Genomic DNA, 19,428 nt, shown 5'->3' with positions numbered 1-19,428 from the left:
TTGGCTGCCACATTCGATTAACCGATGGGAAAAGAGCAAGACCAATACAAAGGCAAAACACAGCAACTTTTATTAATGTAGATAAAAGGTTCAACTTTGACATTTAGTACAGTACTCACTAAAATCAATTAACTTATTACTTCTTGCAAAACATCTATGACTGCCTAATTCAAGGATCAAAAATGATTTGACATAAGCTCTAAAGTAACATCACCTATGGGGAAATTTATCAGTACCTGCAAGAACCTTCTCCAACTGCAATCTGTGATACAACTTGACCATTCAAAACACAAGAGCCTGTCTTTCACACAATAGAAGCTCGCATCAATATATTCATCAAGGAGTAATAACAGAAACTGATGCATCAAAAAACAGGATGTTAGGTAACCCTATATATTTATGCAATAATGTTGCACCAATAGAAAGAAATTGAGCAAAAATATACCAGTAAAAAATTATTTTCCAATAAGCAGGACTATACTATCATACATTAAAATACATTTCAACCAAATGTTTTTAGTCTCAATTTGACACATTCCCATCAAGAACTTTGATTCTGGGTGCCGCTAGCAAAATTTAAAGCCAATCAAATACTTTATACCCCAACTGAGGATCAAAATGCTACACTTTTATAAACATAGTACAATAAACATCAGAAATTAATATTACTTACAATCAGTGAGGCTAGCAATCCCAGCAAGCGTGGTGATGGGAACATGAGGCATATCCCCATTCATCCTGAAGTTGTAGAGATAGTATATGCACAGATAGTTCAGTTTAAGTCCCAGCGAGCTTTATTTCACATCTCCCAGACACTACAAAGAAAAAAATAGTACCATCAATATCATGAAACAGATTCTATCCAAGATGGAAATATAGAACCAGAGATTATAAAACAAAAGCACCAAGACCTGATGAAGGGTCTCAGCCCAAAACGTCAACTCTTTATTCCTTTCCATAGACACTCCTCCAGCATTTTGTGTGTAACTCTCAGCATCTGCAGAATCTTACACTAATTTTATACTTACATTTGCTCCATGTTAAAAAAAAACTGTGATGCCTACCCCACAGCACTTTAATCTTCTTTTTCAGTTATTTATCCATTTTTCTATTAAAACTGATGAATGGTTTGTGACAAAGCAGTCCATTTGTATGTATCCAATTACAAAAATATTCTTTCATGACTCCAGTCATTGTAAAAAGTTCTAATTCTTCTCTATTGTCCAGATCATTCTAATCAAAAGTAAATCTAAACCTCAGATATTTGTATGCCAACACTACATGCAGAGTGATCAGCACTTAATAGTAAAAGCAAGCTGAATGACTGACATACAGCTGCAAGAAAAAGTTTGTGAAACTTTTGCTATTACCCGTTTTTCTGCATTAATCACTCATAAAATGCGGTCTTATATGTTCTTGTCTTAATTTAGTTTTCTTACATTATGTACTGCTGGCAAAGCAACACATTGCACAACATATGCCAGTGATATTAGACTTGATTCTGATTCTCCTTGACACCATCTCCAGTGCAATCAATCCTTCCTATACTTGATGACCAGAACTACATAGAATACCCCCAAGTCTGACATAACCAGTGTTTTATTAAACTGCAGTGCAATTAGATAAAGTAGATTATAGAACAGGATTAATATAGATGGGTACCCGTGGATCAGCATGGAAGTGGTAGGCTGAATGGCCTGTTTCTATGTGCAACGCTCGCTCTATTTTTTTGTTAAACAGCTACAAAGACCTGAGCAAGAAATTGTTCTGAGAAAGAAACTTCTACACTGCCTAGAAAACATGACACTTTAAATGTTTTTTTCTAATATGCATACTATGAATAGGTAGAATGAAAATTGAAATAAATCACAACTTTTTATTTTATTTATTAATTGAAGAGTATATTGAAATACCATACTACAAAAAAATCTTACAAGTTTTGCAAACTTTTTCTAGCTGCACCTTAATACCAGCTGCACAGCTTTTAGGGAGCATCTATGTACAAGACTTTACAACAAAACACCTATTTGGTGTCACTGAAAACAGTACCTCATCTAGTTCAAAGCATTTCACATCACAGGGGGTTGAAAGGATGATCTTTAATGATGGAAATGTACAGTGCACCTCAAAAACTAAAACATACCATTAAAATCAAGTTACACTGTTCTTCTGAAATGTCATTGACTATCTTTTACATTAACATTAACTTGTATCTCTCTCTCTCCCTCTCTCTACAGATGCTTCCTAACCTGCTGAGCAGTTCTGGCATTTGCTCATATTACATTAGCACATATACTCAATTACCACTTTTATCAGGTACACCTGCTCATTGATGTACTTAATCAGCCAATCATGTGGCAGCAACTCGATGCATAAAAGCATGCAGACATGGTCAACAGGTTCAGCCGATGTTCAGACCAAATAGAATGTGAAAAGAAATGTAATGTGAGTGAATGACTGTTGGTGCCACATGGCGTGGTTTGAGATCTCTTGGGATTTTCATGCACAAGTCTCTAGAGTAGTGGTCGCCAACCTTTTTAAACCCAAGATTCCCTACCTCGGCCTTAGTGAAAGGCAAGATTGACCACAAATCGATCAGTTACACGCATGCGCACCAGGCAGAAAAGACTGGAAGTAAAACCCCGCAACCCGGAAGTAGAAATAATGTATGTACACCAGGGGTCACCACCTTTTTTTGCACCGCGGACTGGTTTAATATTGACAATATTCTTGCGGACCAGTCAACAGGTGGGGGGGGGGGTTTAAACACAACCGGAATACAGCAATTCTCGAAGCATGTCCAATCTATTCCACAATTTAGTTTATGTGGCTATCAGCACTTGCTTCTGTCCTTCTTGCTCACGTTTTTTCCGCTGAAAAAACTCAGTGGGTTTGTCTTTAAGTGCAGGGTGCTTGGACTCAAGCTGCCGAAGCAGTTTTGAGGGCTTCATTGCCTCATTAGACAGTCTCCAGGCTCAAACTTCAGCTTCCTGCCCGTCCCCGAACAGACACCTTGGCCAGGTGCGGCTGGTCGTGGGTGGGGTGTGAGGACGAGGTCAGGGCCGGAAGTCCCCGCGCCAGGGCCGCGGCGGTTGCAGTCCGGAGAAAGCGACCGAGGTGGGTAGGTACCTACCCCGTAGGTAGGTAGGATCTATCGGCCGACAAAAGTTTGGCTGGAGGGATGACTTTCGGTAGATCACAGCAAGGTAGCTGCTCTGCTACTTACAAAACCCCAAGCCTGAATTAGGTCGTCTGCGAATATTTCAGTACCGGGTTCCCCACAAACATTCGGTGTGGTAAACATGTTTAGAGGCAGCGCCCGTCTGTCTGCGCTCTAGGCCAGTAACAACAGCATTTCCCGCCAGCCACCCGAGGCCAACCAGTGATCCCTGGCACTAGGGTATCACTGCATTTAGGCGACTGATGACCTCGCGTGCGTTCAAGTTCAACAGTGAGCGCGACAGGGAATGAGGAAAGGTGCAACTGACTCATATTGTTTCCTCGCGGCCTAGTGGTTGGGGACCACTGAAGTACACTGTGCAGAAAGAACGGAACTAAAACCCCGCAACCCAGAAACAATCTCACAACAGTATTTATGTATTTAGTTTTCTTTTTTTTTTCTTCGGGATCTACTGGGAAAGTCTCAAAGATCGACCAGTCGATCGCGATCGACGGGTTGGCGACCACTACTCTAGAGTTTACAAGAATGATTAAAAAAAAACCCAGAACATTCCAATGAGCAACAGGGCTGCAAGCAAAAACACCTTGTTAATGAGGGCAGGGGAGAAAGACCAGGCTGGTTCAAGCTGACAGGAAGGCCAGTTACTTAAATAGCTACTCGCTACTGGTGTACAGAAGACCACACCAGGTTCCACACCTGTGGCCATGTTATTAGGTACACTCCTAATAAACTGGCTACTGAGTATATTTCACTGTGCAAATGCTTTGGTTCCTAAACAAAAAAGTCTAATATAAAACCTAAACACAGACCATTGCAGCACAAAAACAGGTCTTTCAGCCCAGTACGTTGTGCCAAGCCAATTAGTACCGTAGATTCCGTACTACAGAGCGCACCTGATTAAAAGCAGCACGCTCTAATTTTAGAAAGAAAATCAATTTTGTACTTGTACAAGCCGCACCGGATTTTAAGCCGCAGGTGTCCCACGTTGTAATATGAGATATTTACACAGAAAGATATTACGCGTGAGGATTTTTTAACTTTTAATTAAATCCGTATGGTAACATAAACAAATACATATTGCAAATGCTTTTTTTCGAACCGTGCCTGTAACACGGCTACTTTTAAATATACATACGTATCGGTAACACACAAATTACGTTGCGTATACTTTTTTACTGAACAGTGCACGAACAACATTCCAATATCTCCTAACGACTGGTAAAAAAAAATATATACTGCAGCCTACCAGGAAAAGTTATTGATCGCCTTTAACTTAAAAGCAGCGTTCTCGCGCGGGTCTAATGCGCTCGCCCCCACCTTTCCGTTTATCGCAAGACGCTGCGAAACCGGATGTAATGTCATAGCATCCCGGGATGTAGTACAGAAAACAAATATACTTAAAACACTTCTAACTTTAACTAGAAAATACTAACAAATGAATTACTAAGCGAAAATATTATAAACTAAATAACTGCCATAAAGGCAGCACAATGCTTTTCTTCGAGTGTTTTCCATGTTGATGAGGGTGAGTACAAATGACTGATTTACAATAATTTAATTGTGAAAGTGCGCTTGATTTATCGTACAATTTCATTGGACCTCTGTGAACTACTCATCAATTTTATTGGTCTACTGTTACGAGGCAAAATGTTTTTGGCGGCATGAAAAAAAACCATGCATTAGCCGCACCGTAGTAAAGGCCGCAGTGTTCAAAGCTGTTCAAAGCGTGGGAAAAAAGTAGCAACTTATAATCCAGCATCTACGGTAATTAAATAGTAACTAAACTAACCAATGTCTAACCACCTCCATTTTCTGTATATTGAACATAGAACATTACAGCACTGTACAAGCCCTTCAGTCCATGCTGTGCTAACCTTTTAACCTCTCAAAGATCAATCTAATCCTTCCCTTCCCCTATCATCCAAATACCTATCTAGGAGTTTCTTAAACATCCTAATGTATCTGCCTCTAACACCACCCCTGGCAGCACGTTCCACACAGTCACTTAGGAAAAAAAACTAACTTAACATATAACCATATAACAATTACAGCACGGAAACAGGCCGTCTTGGCCCTTCTAGTCCGTGCCAACGCTTACACTCACCTAGTCCCACTGCCCTGCACTCAGCCCATAACCCTCCATTCCTTTCCTGTCCATGTACTTATCCAATTTTACTTTAAATGACAATACCGAACCTGCCTCTACCACTTCTACTGGAAGCTCATTCCACACAGCTACCACTCTCTGAGTAAAGAAATTCCCCCTCGTGTTACCCTTAAACTTTTGCCCCATAACTCTCAACTCGTCCTCTTGTTTGAATCTCCCCTACTCTCAATGGAAAAAGCCTATCCACGTCAACCCTATGTATCCCCCTCGTTATTTTAAATACCTCTATCAAGTCCCCCCTCAACCTTCTACACTTCAAAGAATAAATACCTAACTTGTTCAGCCTTTCCCTGTAACTTAGGTGCTGAAACCCAGGTAACATTCTAGTAAATCTTCTCTGTACTCTCTCTATTTGTTGATATCTTTCCTATAATTCGGTGACCAGAACTGTTCACAATACTCCAAATTCGGCATTACCAATGCCTTGTACAATTTTAACATTACATCCCAACTCCTATACTCAATGCTCTGATTTATAAAGGCCAGCATACCAAAAGCTTTCTTCACCACCCTATCCACATGAGATTCCACCTTCAGGGAACTATGCACCATTATTCCTAGATCACTCTGTTCTACTGCATTCTTCAATGCCCTACCATTTACCATGTATGTCCTTTTTGGATGATTCCTACCAAAATGTAGCACCCCACACTTATCAGCATTAAACTCCATCTGCCATCGTTCAGCCCACTCTTCTAACTGGCCTAAATCTCTCTGCAAGCTTTGAAAACTACTTCATTATCCACAACGCCACCTACCTTAGTATCATCTGCATACTTACTAATCCAATTTACCACCCCATCATCCAGATCATTAATGTATATGACAAACAATATTGGACCCAGTACAGATCCCTGAGGCACACCACTAGTCACCAGCCTCCAACCTGACTAACAGTTATCCACCACTACTCTCTGGCATCTCCCATCCAGCCACTGTTGAATCCATTTTACTACTTCAATATTAATACCTAACGATTGAACCTTCCTAACTAACCTTCCATCATCTTCCCTATACATTCCAACAATCAACTTAAAAGTATGCATTGGGGAAAAAGTGACTGGGTATCTACTCAATCTATGTCTCCTATCATCTTGTACACGTCTCGTGTAGAAAAGCCCTTGCTCACTAAGTCAACTTTATAAGATGCTGATGAGTTGAAGAACCTTTTAAATGCTTCTATTATATTTTCCTTCACTAAAACACCTAGCAATGCATTCCAGGGACCCACCAGTGTAAAACAAAATCACCTGTCCCATACATCTCCTTTGACCTTATACCCTCTCACTTTAAATCAATGCCCTGTTGAATTAGCTTTCTGGCTCTGATTTCTCCAAAGGGTCTGCCACTCTAGAGAAAACAAACTTTTGTTTAACCTCACGTCATTGCCAATGCTCTCTAATCCAGGTTGAATCTTGGTAAAGCTCTTCTGCATTCTCTTCAAAGCTTCGACATCCTTCCTATAATGCAACCAAAATTAAATGCATATTACAGGTGCAGCCTAATTAGTTTTATAAGGCTGCAAAATTCTTGGACTCAATGGTCAATAAAGGCAAAGAAGTCATCTGCGCTCTTTTTCACCCTAGCAACTAGTGCAGCTGCTTTCAGGGAGCTACGGAGACTCCATGGTACATCAACCCTTTAAGGGGCCTTCCTTTTAACATTGTACTATTCCTTTATATTTGATTTCCCAAAGTGCAGCATCTCAGAACTAGACAGTCTAAACTCCATCTGCAATTTCTCCATCTAGTTTTGCAACTGATCTATATCCTGTTCTAGCAATCTTCTCCATAATGCATAATACTAATAATTGTGTTTGAGTTTACTAACCCACCATGCCATTTACAAATGATCACAAACAGCAGAAGTCCCAGAAGAGAGATCTGTAAACTACCACAAATCACAGAATAAAGTCTGTCAACCACTACCCTATGTCTTCTATGGGCAAGCCAATTCTGAATCCAAATTACCATGAATCCTTTCAATTTAGTGATTAGCATGAGAGACCAAGGGATAATAGCACACTTATTTAACAACAGCAAAAAAATGCCAAACTGAAGTTTTATTCCCAACTAATTGCATGTTTTAGAGTTAGCCCCACATTACCAGAACTTCATTTGCACACAAGTTCGCCCTACAGACTTTGCTGCCTTTTTGCAATTTTATTAGTGGCTTAGAATAATGTCATTGTACTCTACTACAGCAGAATGCCATTATTCAACTCAAATCAAAATCTTAAAACTATAGATTAAATGCTTCACAACACAAACATGAGCTAACAAATTGAAAAGAACACAGAATTTAATTCTTGGGAGTCGTAGAGCAATAGAGAGGATATAGGCTTTTGGCCCAACCAGTCCATGTCAATCACAGTACCCACCAAGCTCAATCATCCCTCCATCCCCATGAATCTATACAAGCGCTTCAACAAAACTACTACAACTGCTCAACCACTCCCTCTGGCAGCTCATTCCACATAACACACAGTGCAAGAAAAAGTTGTCCCTCGGGTCCTTTTAAATCTTTCTCCTCTCACCCCATTATTTATGCTCCCTACCCTGAAGAAAAGACCGCTACCACTCATGGAGTAATGTGGATGAAATGGGCCTATTTTGGAAAAGAATTCCTCCTCATACTTTCATCTCCTGAGAAGAAAAATGTGTATCTGGGTTCAAAGCTGCAGAGGACCAATCCACTCTCTTGCTAGGAGCCAATGCTAGGTGACATTAAGATAAAGCCAACGATTGTGCATCACTCTGAAACACCACGAGCAATGAAAGGCATTTTAAAAATCAAGTCTACCAGTAATTAGGAAATCAAACAAGAAAACCTGGGTTGCGATTGGTGTTTTCCAAAAATGGATTGTGTCACATTTTTCTCCAGCAGTGATGCGGTATTTAGGGAGCATGACCTTGAACCTACAGCATCACTGGTGCTTGATAATGCCCCAGGCCACCCTGAGGACCTGCATTCCTGTAGAAGTAGTTTACCTTCGACCCAACACCATTTCATTACTCCAACCAATGGAGCAATATAGTATTTTAAAGTGACATTCAAGCAACTTGCAGAGATAAAAAAAAATGACAACACAAACAATCCATCAGGTAATTTTGGAAAAACTACGACATCATGAAAGTAGTGCTCAACATCAGAGTAACTTCAAAATCCATAAACGGAATGTGGAAGAATCTAGGCCAGAAGCATGCAATGACATCCTAGGATTTCAGGTTGAATTAGTCGTCTAAAACATCACTGAACTGGACAATGAAGCAGGATGAGAGGATGTTAGCAATGTTGAAGAGTTACTGCATTCTCATCGTGAGAGTCTTAATAACAAAGAGCTTCGAGAATTGGCAGAACAACGCATCCTGGTGAATCTCAGGACACAGATGGAGAAGAGAAAACACGAGCAAGAAACCCCAGCACTATCACCACGACTAGTTCATCGACAATGGCCCTGACTGACAGCGAAGCAATAGGGCAAAGAGAGGTGTTCTCGATGTGATTTCCTGCTACCAAGGACTGTTTCATGAGAGGAAGCTTAAGAAAAGGCAGTCAAATCTTGACACCTACTTGAAGAAGCCAAAGTTAGAAGACCCACAGCCTGGTCCCTCCTCTAAGATGTATCCACCACCTGCTTCCTTCTGTTGCTGTTGCAATGTGTTACTGTCCCACTGACGTACAGGTTAGGGCTATTTGCATGTTGTTACTCCACAAATTACTGTGTGTGCATAAAATAATGTATCATGTACACTTATCTAGGGCTCGATTTTCCTTCATCAGGCATACATGTCCATTTACGTAATGTTACAATAACCCTTTAGAGTGCTGATTTACACAGCATACCACCTCCAAGAAATGCATCCTCAGCATTAAATAGGGTTTCAATGTACTCATGCTCCCAAGTACCTCTGTTCTACAACACTGTTGTGCCCTGTTGTTTACTGTTAAGACATAGACTGGTTTGATTGTTCAAAATGCATAATCTTACAGCTATCTGTTGAAATGCATTCACCACTCCTCAGCCCACTACCCTAACCAATCAAGATCCTCCTATAACCTACAATAGCCTTCAGCGTTCACATATACAAATAATGAATAACAAGGTTCCCAACACCAGCTTCCATTCTGAGAAACAACCTTCAACTATCATCTGTTTCCAGGACAGTTTTGAATCCAGCTAACTAGGTGACTCTGAATTCCATCAGGGAAAACTTCCAGACTAGACTGTCATGAGGGACTTGTCAAAGACCTTGCTTAAGTCCTTGCATGAAGACAACATCCATTGCCTTACTTTCATCTACCCTTTTGGTTAATGCACAGATGCAATCCTGAAGAGTTTAAGATTTGTTGTGTCACTAAAAACATCTTGCAAATTTCTACAGTTGTACAGTCGAGTACATTTGGACTGGTTGCATCGTGGCCTGGTCTGGAGACTACAATGCACAGGATCACAGATGATGCAGATGATAAAAGCACAGCCTCCTCTGAAACATCTCTCTTTCAATCATCATTTATGAACAGTCCATGAATACTATCTCACTATTCCTCTCTTGCACTATTTATATTTGTAGCTTACAGCAATTTTTATGTCTTGCACTATACTGTTGGCACAAAACAAATTTCACAAAACTCAAGAAATTCTGCAGATGCTGAAAATCCAAGGCAACACAAGTTCACAAAAATATTTTTCATCATAAACCTGGTTCTGATTTGAAATAATTGTCTAGGGAATCAAAATGCCTAGTACAATCTCATGTAATTAGCAACAACTGCAGTAACGTTCCAGAGAATTTACCTTTGACACAAATCCTGCCTGCACACCAATCTCTAATGACTCAGGTGCAGTTGGTCAGTGAATTGGCAGACAGAAGATAGTCCTGACTAACACAAGGTGATGTATTTTGGGAAGTCAAGTGAGGTTAGGACATGCAGTATACAGTAAATGGTAGGGAACGAAGCAGTGATTGTGAACATAGAAACCTGGGGGTCCTAGTCCACAGTTCCTTAAAAGTAAAAGCAGGGCAGTGAAGACAGTCTTTGGGATAGATTACAGGTCTTCTGTCCATTGGAACATTAAAAACCACAATAATTGAAATATCAGGTTGAAAATTTACTATTCACTGGTAGGCCACACAATGAATATTGCATGCAATTCAGGTATCTGCTACATGAAGACTGTGGGCACAGTGCAGAGGAGACTCACCTGGATGTAGCCTGAGTTGGAAGTCAATCTAACCCTTCTATCCTACATAGCCCTCCATATTTCTTTCATCCATGCCCATCAATGAGTCTCTTAAATATTCCTAACGTATCTGCTTCTACCAACACCTCTGACAGTATATTCCAGGCACTTACCACTCTGTGAAAAAAAAACTGCGGGACATCTCCCTTTACTTCCTCCAATTACATTAAAAGAATATCCTCTTGTATTATCCGTTGCCACCCTGCATAGTCAGAATTTTTTTCCCCCATGGTAGAGGTATACAAAATACAACGGACAGAATGTGAGACAGAATTTAAAGGGGTCTGAAGGTTTTTTTTAAAAGGAATGTGCTACCAAATAGTGGTGGAACCAGATACAATCATTATGTTTAAGCTACATTTAGACAGACATTTGATAGTCAAGACATGGAAGATCCCAATGTGAACAAATGGGATTACAGTAGATGGGGAAGAGTTGGCATAAACATGGCTGCCAAAGGATCCACTTCCTAAATCCACAATTCTGCGACTCTATAAAATAAATGTAGTGAACAATGGGTAGTGAAAGATTGTTTTGCATATTACATAGACCTACCAGTCACTAAGATGGAAGTTAATGCATGAAGCAATAACAATGAACTACTCTATTACACAAAGATGTTTCTAAACACAACTTGTGGTGAGAAGTAAAACTCATGTTCCCTTTTCTGCAGGCAATGTTAGAAATGCATTCCTCTGCTATACCTGCCACAAATACAAATTGCATATACAATTCCTCAAATTACAATCATTTAACTTATGATTTTTCACTATAATGTATCAACTAAATTTCACTAACCAGTCTCCATGCAATATAATACACAGGAGTGAGCAAACAGTTCAACTTACAAAATTTTAATTAATAAAACATTTCCCACAAACAAAAATGTAGGGCCTTTATTTAGGACTGTAATCTATGGATTACTCTTATGTCAGACGCTAGAAAACAGGAAAAGGCTGAACAGCTGGTACAGGCTGGCGAGATTCAGTCTTTTGGAACATTGGTATCTTTTCTAGGGCAGAGGAAACGTGAAAGATAAATAACCTCTGAGTTTAAAAAAAAACTTGTCTCCATTTTTCTTCCTCTGACTCAAACCACAAATTTATGAGTTACAGTGTTTACATGTTCCTATCAAACTAAAAGGCAGGTCATTTTTAAAAAAATGAAATATTGAGGCCCTAGTTAAGAAAAGTGCACAGCAGGTACAGAGAGGAACGAGCCAATGAGCCACTTGAAGTGTATAAGAAATGCAAGGGAACACTTAATGAAATCAGGAGAGTTAAAAGGTTTGAGGCTGCTCCTGTAGAAAAGGTAAAGGTCAATCCCAAGGGCTTCTACAGATATACTAACAGCAAAAGGATAGCATGGGGCAAAAGATAGCTTCCTCTGAAAGGTCAGAGTGCTCATCTATACATGGAGCCGAAAGAGATGGAGATCTTAAAATTGATTTTTTTGCATCTGCATTTACTTGGGAGACAGTCACAATCTACAGAAGTAAGGCAAATTAGCCCAGTCAATGCATTCCCACAGACTCTGTATGAAGCAAGAACAGAAATTCCAGGCGCCCCAAGCACAGATATTTAAAACATGCGTAACGACTGGTGAGGTGTCATTGCGTTGGAATATAACTAATGTGGTTACATTGTTTAAGAAAGGCCCTAAAGAATAAGAAAGGAAATTATAGGCCAGTGAGCCTGTCATCAGTAACAGGCAAGTTCTTGAAAGTTATTCTAGGGGACTGGATATTGTGCACTTTGATAGACAGGGACTGATTAGGAATAGTTAATATGGCTTTGTGTGTGGTAGGTAGTGTCTAACAAATCTTATATAGTTGTTTGAGGATGTTACGAGGGAAGTTAATGAGGGCAAGACTGTGGATGTTGTCTACATGGCCTTTGATAAGGTCCCACATGGAAGATTGGTCAAGAAGGTTCAGTCACTTGATATTCAGGATGAGGTAGTAAATTGGATTTTCAACATTGGCTTTGTGGGAGAAACCAGAGAGTGGTAGTAGATCGTAGCCTCTCTCACTGAAGACCCGTTACTAGTGCCAAAGGGTTCAATTCCGAGTCCACTGTTTATCATCAACAATCTGGATGATAATGTGGTATACTGAATCAGCAAATTTCCGGATGACACCAAGATTAAGTGCACAGTGGACAGTGAGGAACACTATCAAAGCTTGCAGACAGTTCTGGACCAGCTGGAAAAATGACAGACGGAAATTAATGCAAACTAGTGTGTGGTATTGCACTTCAGGAGGGCAAAACAGGGTAGGACTTGCATGGTGAACAGTAGATCGTAAAGAAAGCTTGTGGCACATTGGCCGTCATTAAGTAGGATGGTGGCCGTCATTAAGTAGGATGGTTATGCTGAAGTTGTACAAGATGCTGGTGGGGCCTAATTTGGAGTACTGTGTAAATAAGATTGAAAGAATGCTGAGAAAATTTACAAGGATGTTGCTGGGACATGAGGACCTCCAGGAAAGGTTGAATAGGTTAGGATTTTATTCCCTATAGTATGGGAGATTGAGGGGAGATTTGATAAATGTGCACAAAATTATGAGGGGGGATTTGATAGAGGTATATAAAATTATGATGGGTATAGATAGAGTGAATGCAAGCAGGCTTTTTCCACTAAGGTTAGGGGAGGAAAAAACCAGAGGACATGGGTTAAGGGTGAAGGGGGGAAAGTTTAAAGGGAACATTAGCGGGGGCTTCTTCACACAGAGTGGTGGGAGTGTGGAATGAGCTGCCAGATGAAGTGGTAAATACAGGCTCACTTTTAACATTTGATAAAAACTTGGATAGGTACATGGATGAGAGGGGTATGGAGGGATATGGTCCAGGTGCAGGTCAGTGGGACTAGGCAGGAAAAAGGTTCAGCACAGCCAAGAAGGGCCAAAAGGGCCTGTTTCTGTGCTGTAATGTTCTATGGTTCTGTATCCCTCTCATCCTTGTACCTATCCAAATTTCTATTAAATGTTACAATTGAAATAACATTTACAACTTCTGCTGGCAGCTCTTTCTACACTCGCACTACCTTTTGAGTAAAGTACCTTTTCATATTCCCCTTAAATATTTCACCTTTCACTCTAAGGAAATGAATGATTATAGTCTTCCCCAACCTGATGGAGAAGAGCCTGCATCTACTCACCCTATCTATACCATCATATTTTTGTATACCTTTATCAGATCCTCTCATCACTCCTCTGCACTCCAAGTAATAAAGTCCTAACATTCAAACTTTCCTTATAACTTAGGTCCTCAAGTCCTGCCAATATCTTTGTAAATTTTCTCAAACTTATTGATAACTTTCCTGTATATAGTTGACAAGAACTGCATACAATAACTCCAAATTCAGCAGGAGCATCTCTTTGAAACCTACCAAATGTTGAAAGGACTAGATAGGGTGGAGGTGGAGAGGATTTTTCCTTTGGCTGGAGTATCTAGAACTCATGGGCACAGTCTCAAAGTTGAGGGACAACTTTAAGAACAGAAATAAGGAGGAATTTTTTTTAGCCAGAAAGTAGTGAATCTGTGGAATGCTCTGCCACAGACTGCATTGGAGGACAAGTCCGGGAGTATATTTAAGGCAGAAGTTGATTGTTTCCTGATTGGTCAGGGCATCAAAGGGTATGGTGAGAAGGTAGGTATATGGGATTGAGTGGGATCCATGATCGGCTATGATAGAATAGTGGAACTTTCTGAAGAAACTGCACATATGTACCCAAGGATATTCATGCTGATTAAAGGCAAAGGATGGTCAAACAAAAATAATGATTTTATTTAGTTATTTTACTGTTTATGCTCTTTTAACTAATTTTCGATATTTAGACACTTTTCATTTCATTACTTTTGAAAACATCCTTGCTTTACAAAAAATTTTTATGTGACTTTTGCACAGTGCTCCTGGTACACATCCTCCATCACACCTCTCCCATGTCACTCCACCCTCGACATTCTCAACATCTTTTGTTCCCACCAGATTGGCAAACTCACTTTGCACTCCACATTCACAAATACAACACTGTGCAAATGTCTTGGGTGGGTGTGTGCGTGTGCACATGTATACCATATATATACACACATATACATAAACGCGCACGCACACACATTAGTCATAAGACCATTAACATATAGGAGCAGAATTAGGCCAAGTTTCCTCTCAGCCCTAATCTCCTGCCTTCCCCCCACAACCCCTCATGTTCTGACCAATCAAGAATCTAACAACCTCTGCCTTTAACATTAATACAGACTTGGGCTCAACAGCTGCCTGTGACAATGAATTCCACAGATTCACCACTCTCTAGCTAAAGAAACTCCTCCTCATCTCTATTCTAAAAGGACGCCTTTCTATTCAGAGGTTGTGTCCTCTGTCTTAGTCTCAGACTCTCCCATCACAGGAAACATCCTCTCCAAATCCACTCTTTCAAGGCCTTTGAAACCTCTTCCAGTTTCAGCACATCATTTCTAAAATGAGGGGCCCGAAACTGCTCACAAGACTCCAAGTGAGGCTTCAGCAGTGCTTTATAAAGTCTCAACATTACATTCTTGGTTTTTATATCACCCTGCAATTCTAGTTAAAACCCCACCAAACCTCCATCAACAACAAACCCCTCTGCTAGGACATTAATGTCCCTCCAGTTTAGGTGGAAGATATAATGTGATCTGATCTTAATAGACAAACACAATCCGCCTAAACTAATGAGACACAAACAACTATTTTTTTCGTCAGTACTGAGTACACCATTTAACAATCACAGCCTAGGTTTGAAAATGTATGTGAACCTCTGGGGTAATGCCTTGTACAAAAGCTATTTGGTGTCAGGTGTTCCAATGAATGAGATGAAATTGGAGGTACGAGTTGTAGAGCTGCCTTGCCATAAACAGGTTTCCCCCACTATCCGAAGGTAGAGCATTCCTATGAAACGATTTGTAAGTCGAAATGTCGTAAAGTGAAGTAATTATCATTTATACGGGAAAATTTTTTGAGCATTCCCAGACCCAAAAAAAAACTACCAAATCATACCAAATAACACCTGAAACTTAAAATAACACGAAAATACAGTAAAAGCAGGAATGATATGATAAATATACAGCCTATATAAAGTAGAAATATTTTATGTACGGTGTAGTTTCACTTATCAAAAATCGGGAAGACTGCAAGCTGAAATCGATTTGGAGGGGAAAAAAATCACGCATGCGCACACAACTGCCCGCACAAGGCTTCACGGTCATGGTAGTCTTTCTCGGGGTAAACGCACATATAAAGTGGGCATCTTTTTTTTCATAATAGTGAAAATCCTCTTTGGTTAGCGAAATCAGGTACTAACGTAGGTCTTCTGTAACAGCCAGTTGTCGTACAGCCAATGTTCAAAAAATGGGGGCCACCTGTATAAGACAGGGTCAGGTTACTGACTGAGCCTACTCATTTCAAGAAAGATCTGTTTTTGTGCACCATACCTCAATCAAAACAACTTTCAGAGGACCTTTGAAGAACGGCACGTGGAGGTCGGCCAGTGGGAAGAGTTTAAAAGCCAGCAGAGTTGAAAAGGTGACGGTTATTTCTTCAGTACTTTGAATGGGGCAACTGCGCAAGTGCATGGAGGTCGGCCAGTAAGAACAGCGGGAAGAGTTTAAAAAGACAGATTTACAGAGAGGGCGTCAGAGGAGTGAGCGACAGATTAGGAAGGCTTTGGCTCAACGGGGCTTAGATGATAACAGGTCGAGGACAGGTAGGGTTTAAAATAAAGACATTATGTGTGCGAGGCCAGTTTTCTGTGCTCTGTGTCAGAGGTGGGAGGTCCTAAAGACTCCCAGTCTCCCGGACAACCATATCTGCACCAGGTTCATCAAGTTGCAGCTCCTTAGCAGCCGCGTTAGGGAATTGGAGCTCAATGACTTTCACCTGGTCAGGGAGAGTGAGGTGACAGAGAGGAGCTATAAGCAGGTGGTCACCCCGAGACCAAGAGAGACAGAGAAGTGGGTTACAGTCAGGAGAGGGAAGGGCAAGAAGCAGGTACTAGAGAGTACCCCAGTGGCTGTCCCCCTTAACAATAAGTATTCTTGCTTGAGTACTGTTGGCAGGGATGGCCTACCTAGGGGAAGCAACAGTGGTCGTGCCTCTGCAACAGAGTCTGGCCCTGTGGCTCAGAAGGATAGGGAAAGGAAAAGGACAGCAGCAGTGATAGGGGGCTCTATAGTTAGGGGGTCAGATAGGCAATTCTGTGGATGCAGGAAAGAAACTTGGATAGTCGTCTGCCTCCCAGGTGCCTGGGTCCAGGATGTTTCTGATCGCGTCCACGATAAATTGAAGTGGGAAAGTGAACAGCCAGAAGTCATGGTACATATTGGTACCAACGACGTAGGTAAGAAAAGGGAGGAGGATAAATGCGTGGCTGAGGAATTGGAGCAGGAGGCAGGGATTCAGATTTCTGGATCATTGGGACCACTTCTGGGGCAGGTGTGACCTGTACGAAAAGGACGGGTTACACTTGAATCCGAAGAGGACCAATATCCTGGCTAAGGCTACTGGGGAGAGTTTAAACTAGAAATGCTGGGGGTGGGGACCAAACTGAAGTGACAGAGGAAGAGGAGGAGGCTGGCTCACAAATAGAGAAAGTTTTGAGACAGTGCAAAAGGGAGGATAGGCAGGTGATAGAGAATGGACCAGCACAGTCCGATGGTCTGAGATGTGTCTATTTTAATGCGAGGAGTATCATGAATAAAGTGTATGAGCTTAAGAGCGTGGATCAGCACCTGAAGCTATGATGTTGTGGCCATTACAGAGACTTAGATGGTGCAGAGGCAGGAATAGCTACTTCAAATGCCAGGCTTTATATGTTTCAGAAAGGATAGGGAAGGAGGCAAAAGAGGTGGGGGCATGGTACTGTTGATCAGAGATAGTGTCACGGCTGCAGAAAAGGAGAAAGTCATAGAGGGGTTGTCTACGGAGTCTCCGTGTATGGAAGTTAGGAAAAGGAAGGGATCACTAACTCTACTAGGTGTTTTTTTTAAAAGACCACCCAATAGTCACAGGGACATCGAGGAGAAGCTAGGGAGAGAGATTCTGGAAAGGAGTAATAATAACAGGGTTGTTGTGGTGGGAGATTTTAATTTCCCAAATATTGATTGGTATCTCCCTAGAGTGAGGGGTCTCCCGCTGCAGCCTCTGAAAGCCTCCACACTATCCACAACACCTCCAACCTTTGTCATCACCAAATTAACTAACCCATCCCTCCACTTCCTCGTCCAGGTCATTTATAAAAATCATTAAGAGTAGGGGTCCAAGAACAGATCCCTGAGGCATACCACTGGTCACCAAGGTCCATGCAGAATACGACCCGTCTACAACCACTCTTTGCCTTCTGTGGGCAAGCCAGTTCTGGATCCACAAAGCAATGACCCCTTAGATGCCATGCCTTGCTGAAATCCATATACACTACACCTACCTTCATCAACGTGTTTAGTTACATCCACAAACATTCAATCAGGCTCAAGGTACGACCTGCCTTTGACAAAACCATGCTGAATATTACTAATCATATTATGCCTCTCTAAATGTTCATAAATCTTCTCCATCAACTTACCAATCACTAAAGTAAGACTCACTGGTCTATAATTTCCTGGGCTTTCTCTACTCCCTTTCTTCACAAGGGAACAACATCTGCAACCCTCCAATCCTCCAGAACCTTTCCCCTTCCCATTGATAATGTAAAGATTATCACCAGAGGCTCAGCAATCTCCTCCCTCGCCTCCCACAGTAGCCTGGGGTACATCTCATCTGATCCCGCAGCCTTATCTAACTTGATGCTTTCCAAAAGCTCCTGCACATCCTCTTTCTTAATAACTATATACTCAAGCTTTTCAGTCTGCTGTAAGTCATCCCTACAATCTCCAAGATCCTTTTCCATAGTGAATACTGAAGCAACATACTCATTAAGTACTCCTCCAGTTCCATTCACACTTTGCCACTGTCATACTTGATTGGTCTTATTTTCTCACATCCTATCCTCTTGCTCTTCACATACTTGTAGAAGGCTTTGGGGTTTTCTTTAATCCTATCCGCCAAGGCCTTCTCATGGTCCTTTCTGGTTCTTCTAATTTATATGTTAAGCTCCTTCCTGCTAGCCTTCTAATTTTCTAGATCTCTATCATTACCTAGCTTTTCCTCATTGAAACATACCTATGCAGAACTCCATGCAAGTATCCCCTGACCATTTGCCACATTTCTTCCATACATTTCCCTGAGAACATCGGTTCCTAATTAATGTTTCCACCTCTTTTGCCTCCCTCCGACTTTACAGAAACATGTAAAACCTGGCACTCATAGAACATAGAATAGTACAGCACAGAACAGACGCTTCGGCCCGCAATGTTGTGCCAACCCTCAAACCCTGCCTCCCATATAACCCCCTCTCCACCTTAAATTCTTCCATATACCTGTCTAGTAGTCTCTTAAATTTCACTAGTGTATCTGCCTCCACCAATGACTCAGGCAGTGCATTCCATGCACCAACCACTCTCTGAGTGAAAAACCTTCCTCTGATATCCCCCTTGAACTTCCCACCCTTTACCTTAAAGCCATGTCCTCTTGCATTGAGCAGTGTTGCCCTGGGGAGGAGGTGCTGGCTGTCCACTATCTATTCCTCTTAGCTTGAAGTAACCATTCCTGCCCCTCAGCCATCCAAGTCTCTGTAATAGCCACCACATTATAGCTCCAAGTACTGATCCATGGTCTGAGCTCATCCGCTTTGTTCATAATACTCCTTGCATTAAAATAGACACATCTCAAACCATCGGTCTGAGTGTGTCCTGTCTCTATCACCTGCCT

At 41.2% G+C, this 19,428-nt stretch overlaps 1 protein-coding gene across 5 annotated transcripts in view; it reads right to left on the bottom strand.

The window, feature by feature from the left end:
- Nucleotides 1-19,428, bottom strand: part of LOC140728834 (nipped-B-like protein) — a 499,555-nt gene that overhangs the window by 456,088 nt on the left and 24,039 nt on the right. For 4 of the 5 annotated variants that reach the window (XM_073047823.1, XM_073047821.1, XM_073047826.1 and 1 more), the window contains exon 2: nucleotides 674-815. In XM_073047823.1, coding sequence (XP_072903924.1) covers nucleotides 674-737 — 64 coding nt within the window. In that variant the 5' untranslated portion in view covers nucleotides 738-815. Of the gene's footprint in view, nucleotides 1-673; nucleotides 816-19,428 lie in introns of those variants that run through there. The other variant, XM_073047825.1, reaches the window with a different exon arrangement.

This window comes from Hemitrygon akajei, chromosome 6 (assembly GCF_048418815.1).
Source record: "Hemitrygon akajei chromosome 6, sHemAka1.3, whole genome shotgun sequence".
Taxonomy (NCBI): Eukaryota; Metazoa; Chordata; class Chondrichthyes; order Myliobatiformes; family Dasyatidae; genus Hemitrygon; species Hemitrygon akajei.
Note: the sequence above shows the minus strand (reverse complement) of the source record. Positions and strands in the feature narration are given on the sequence as shown.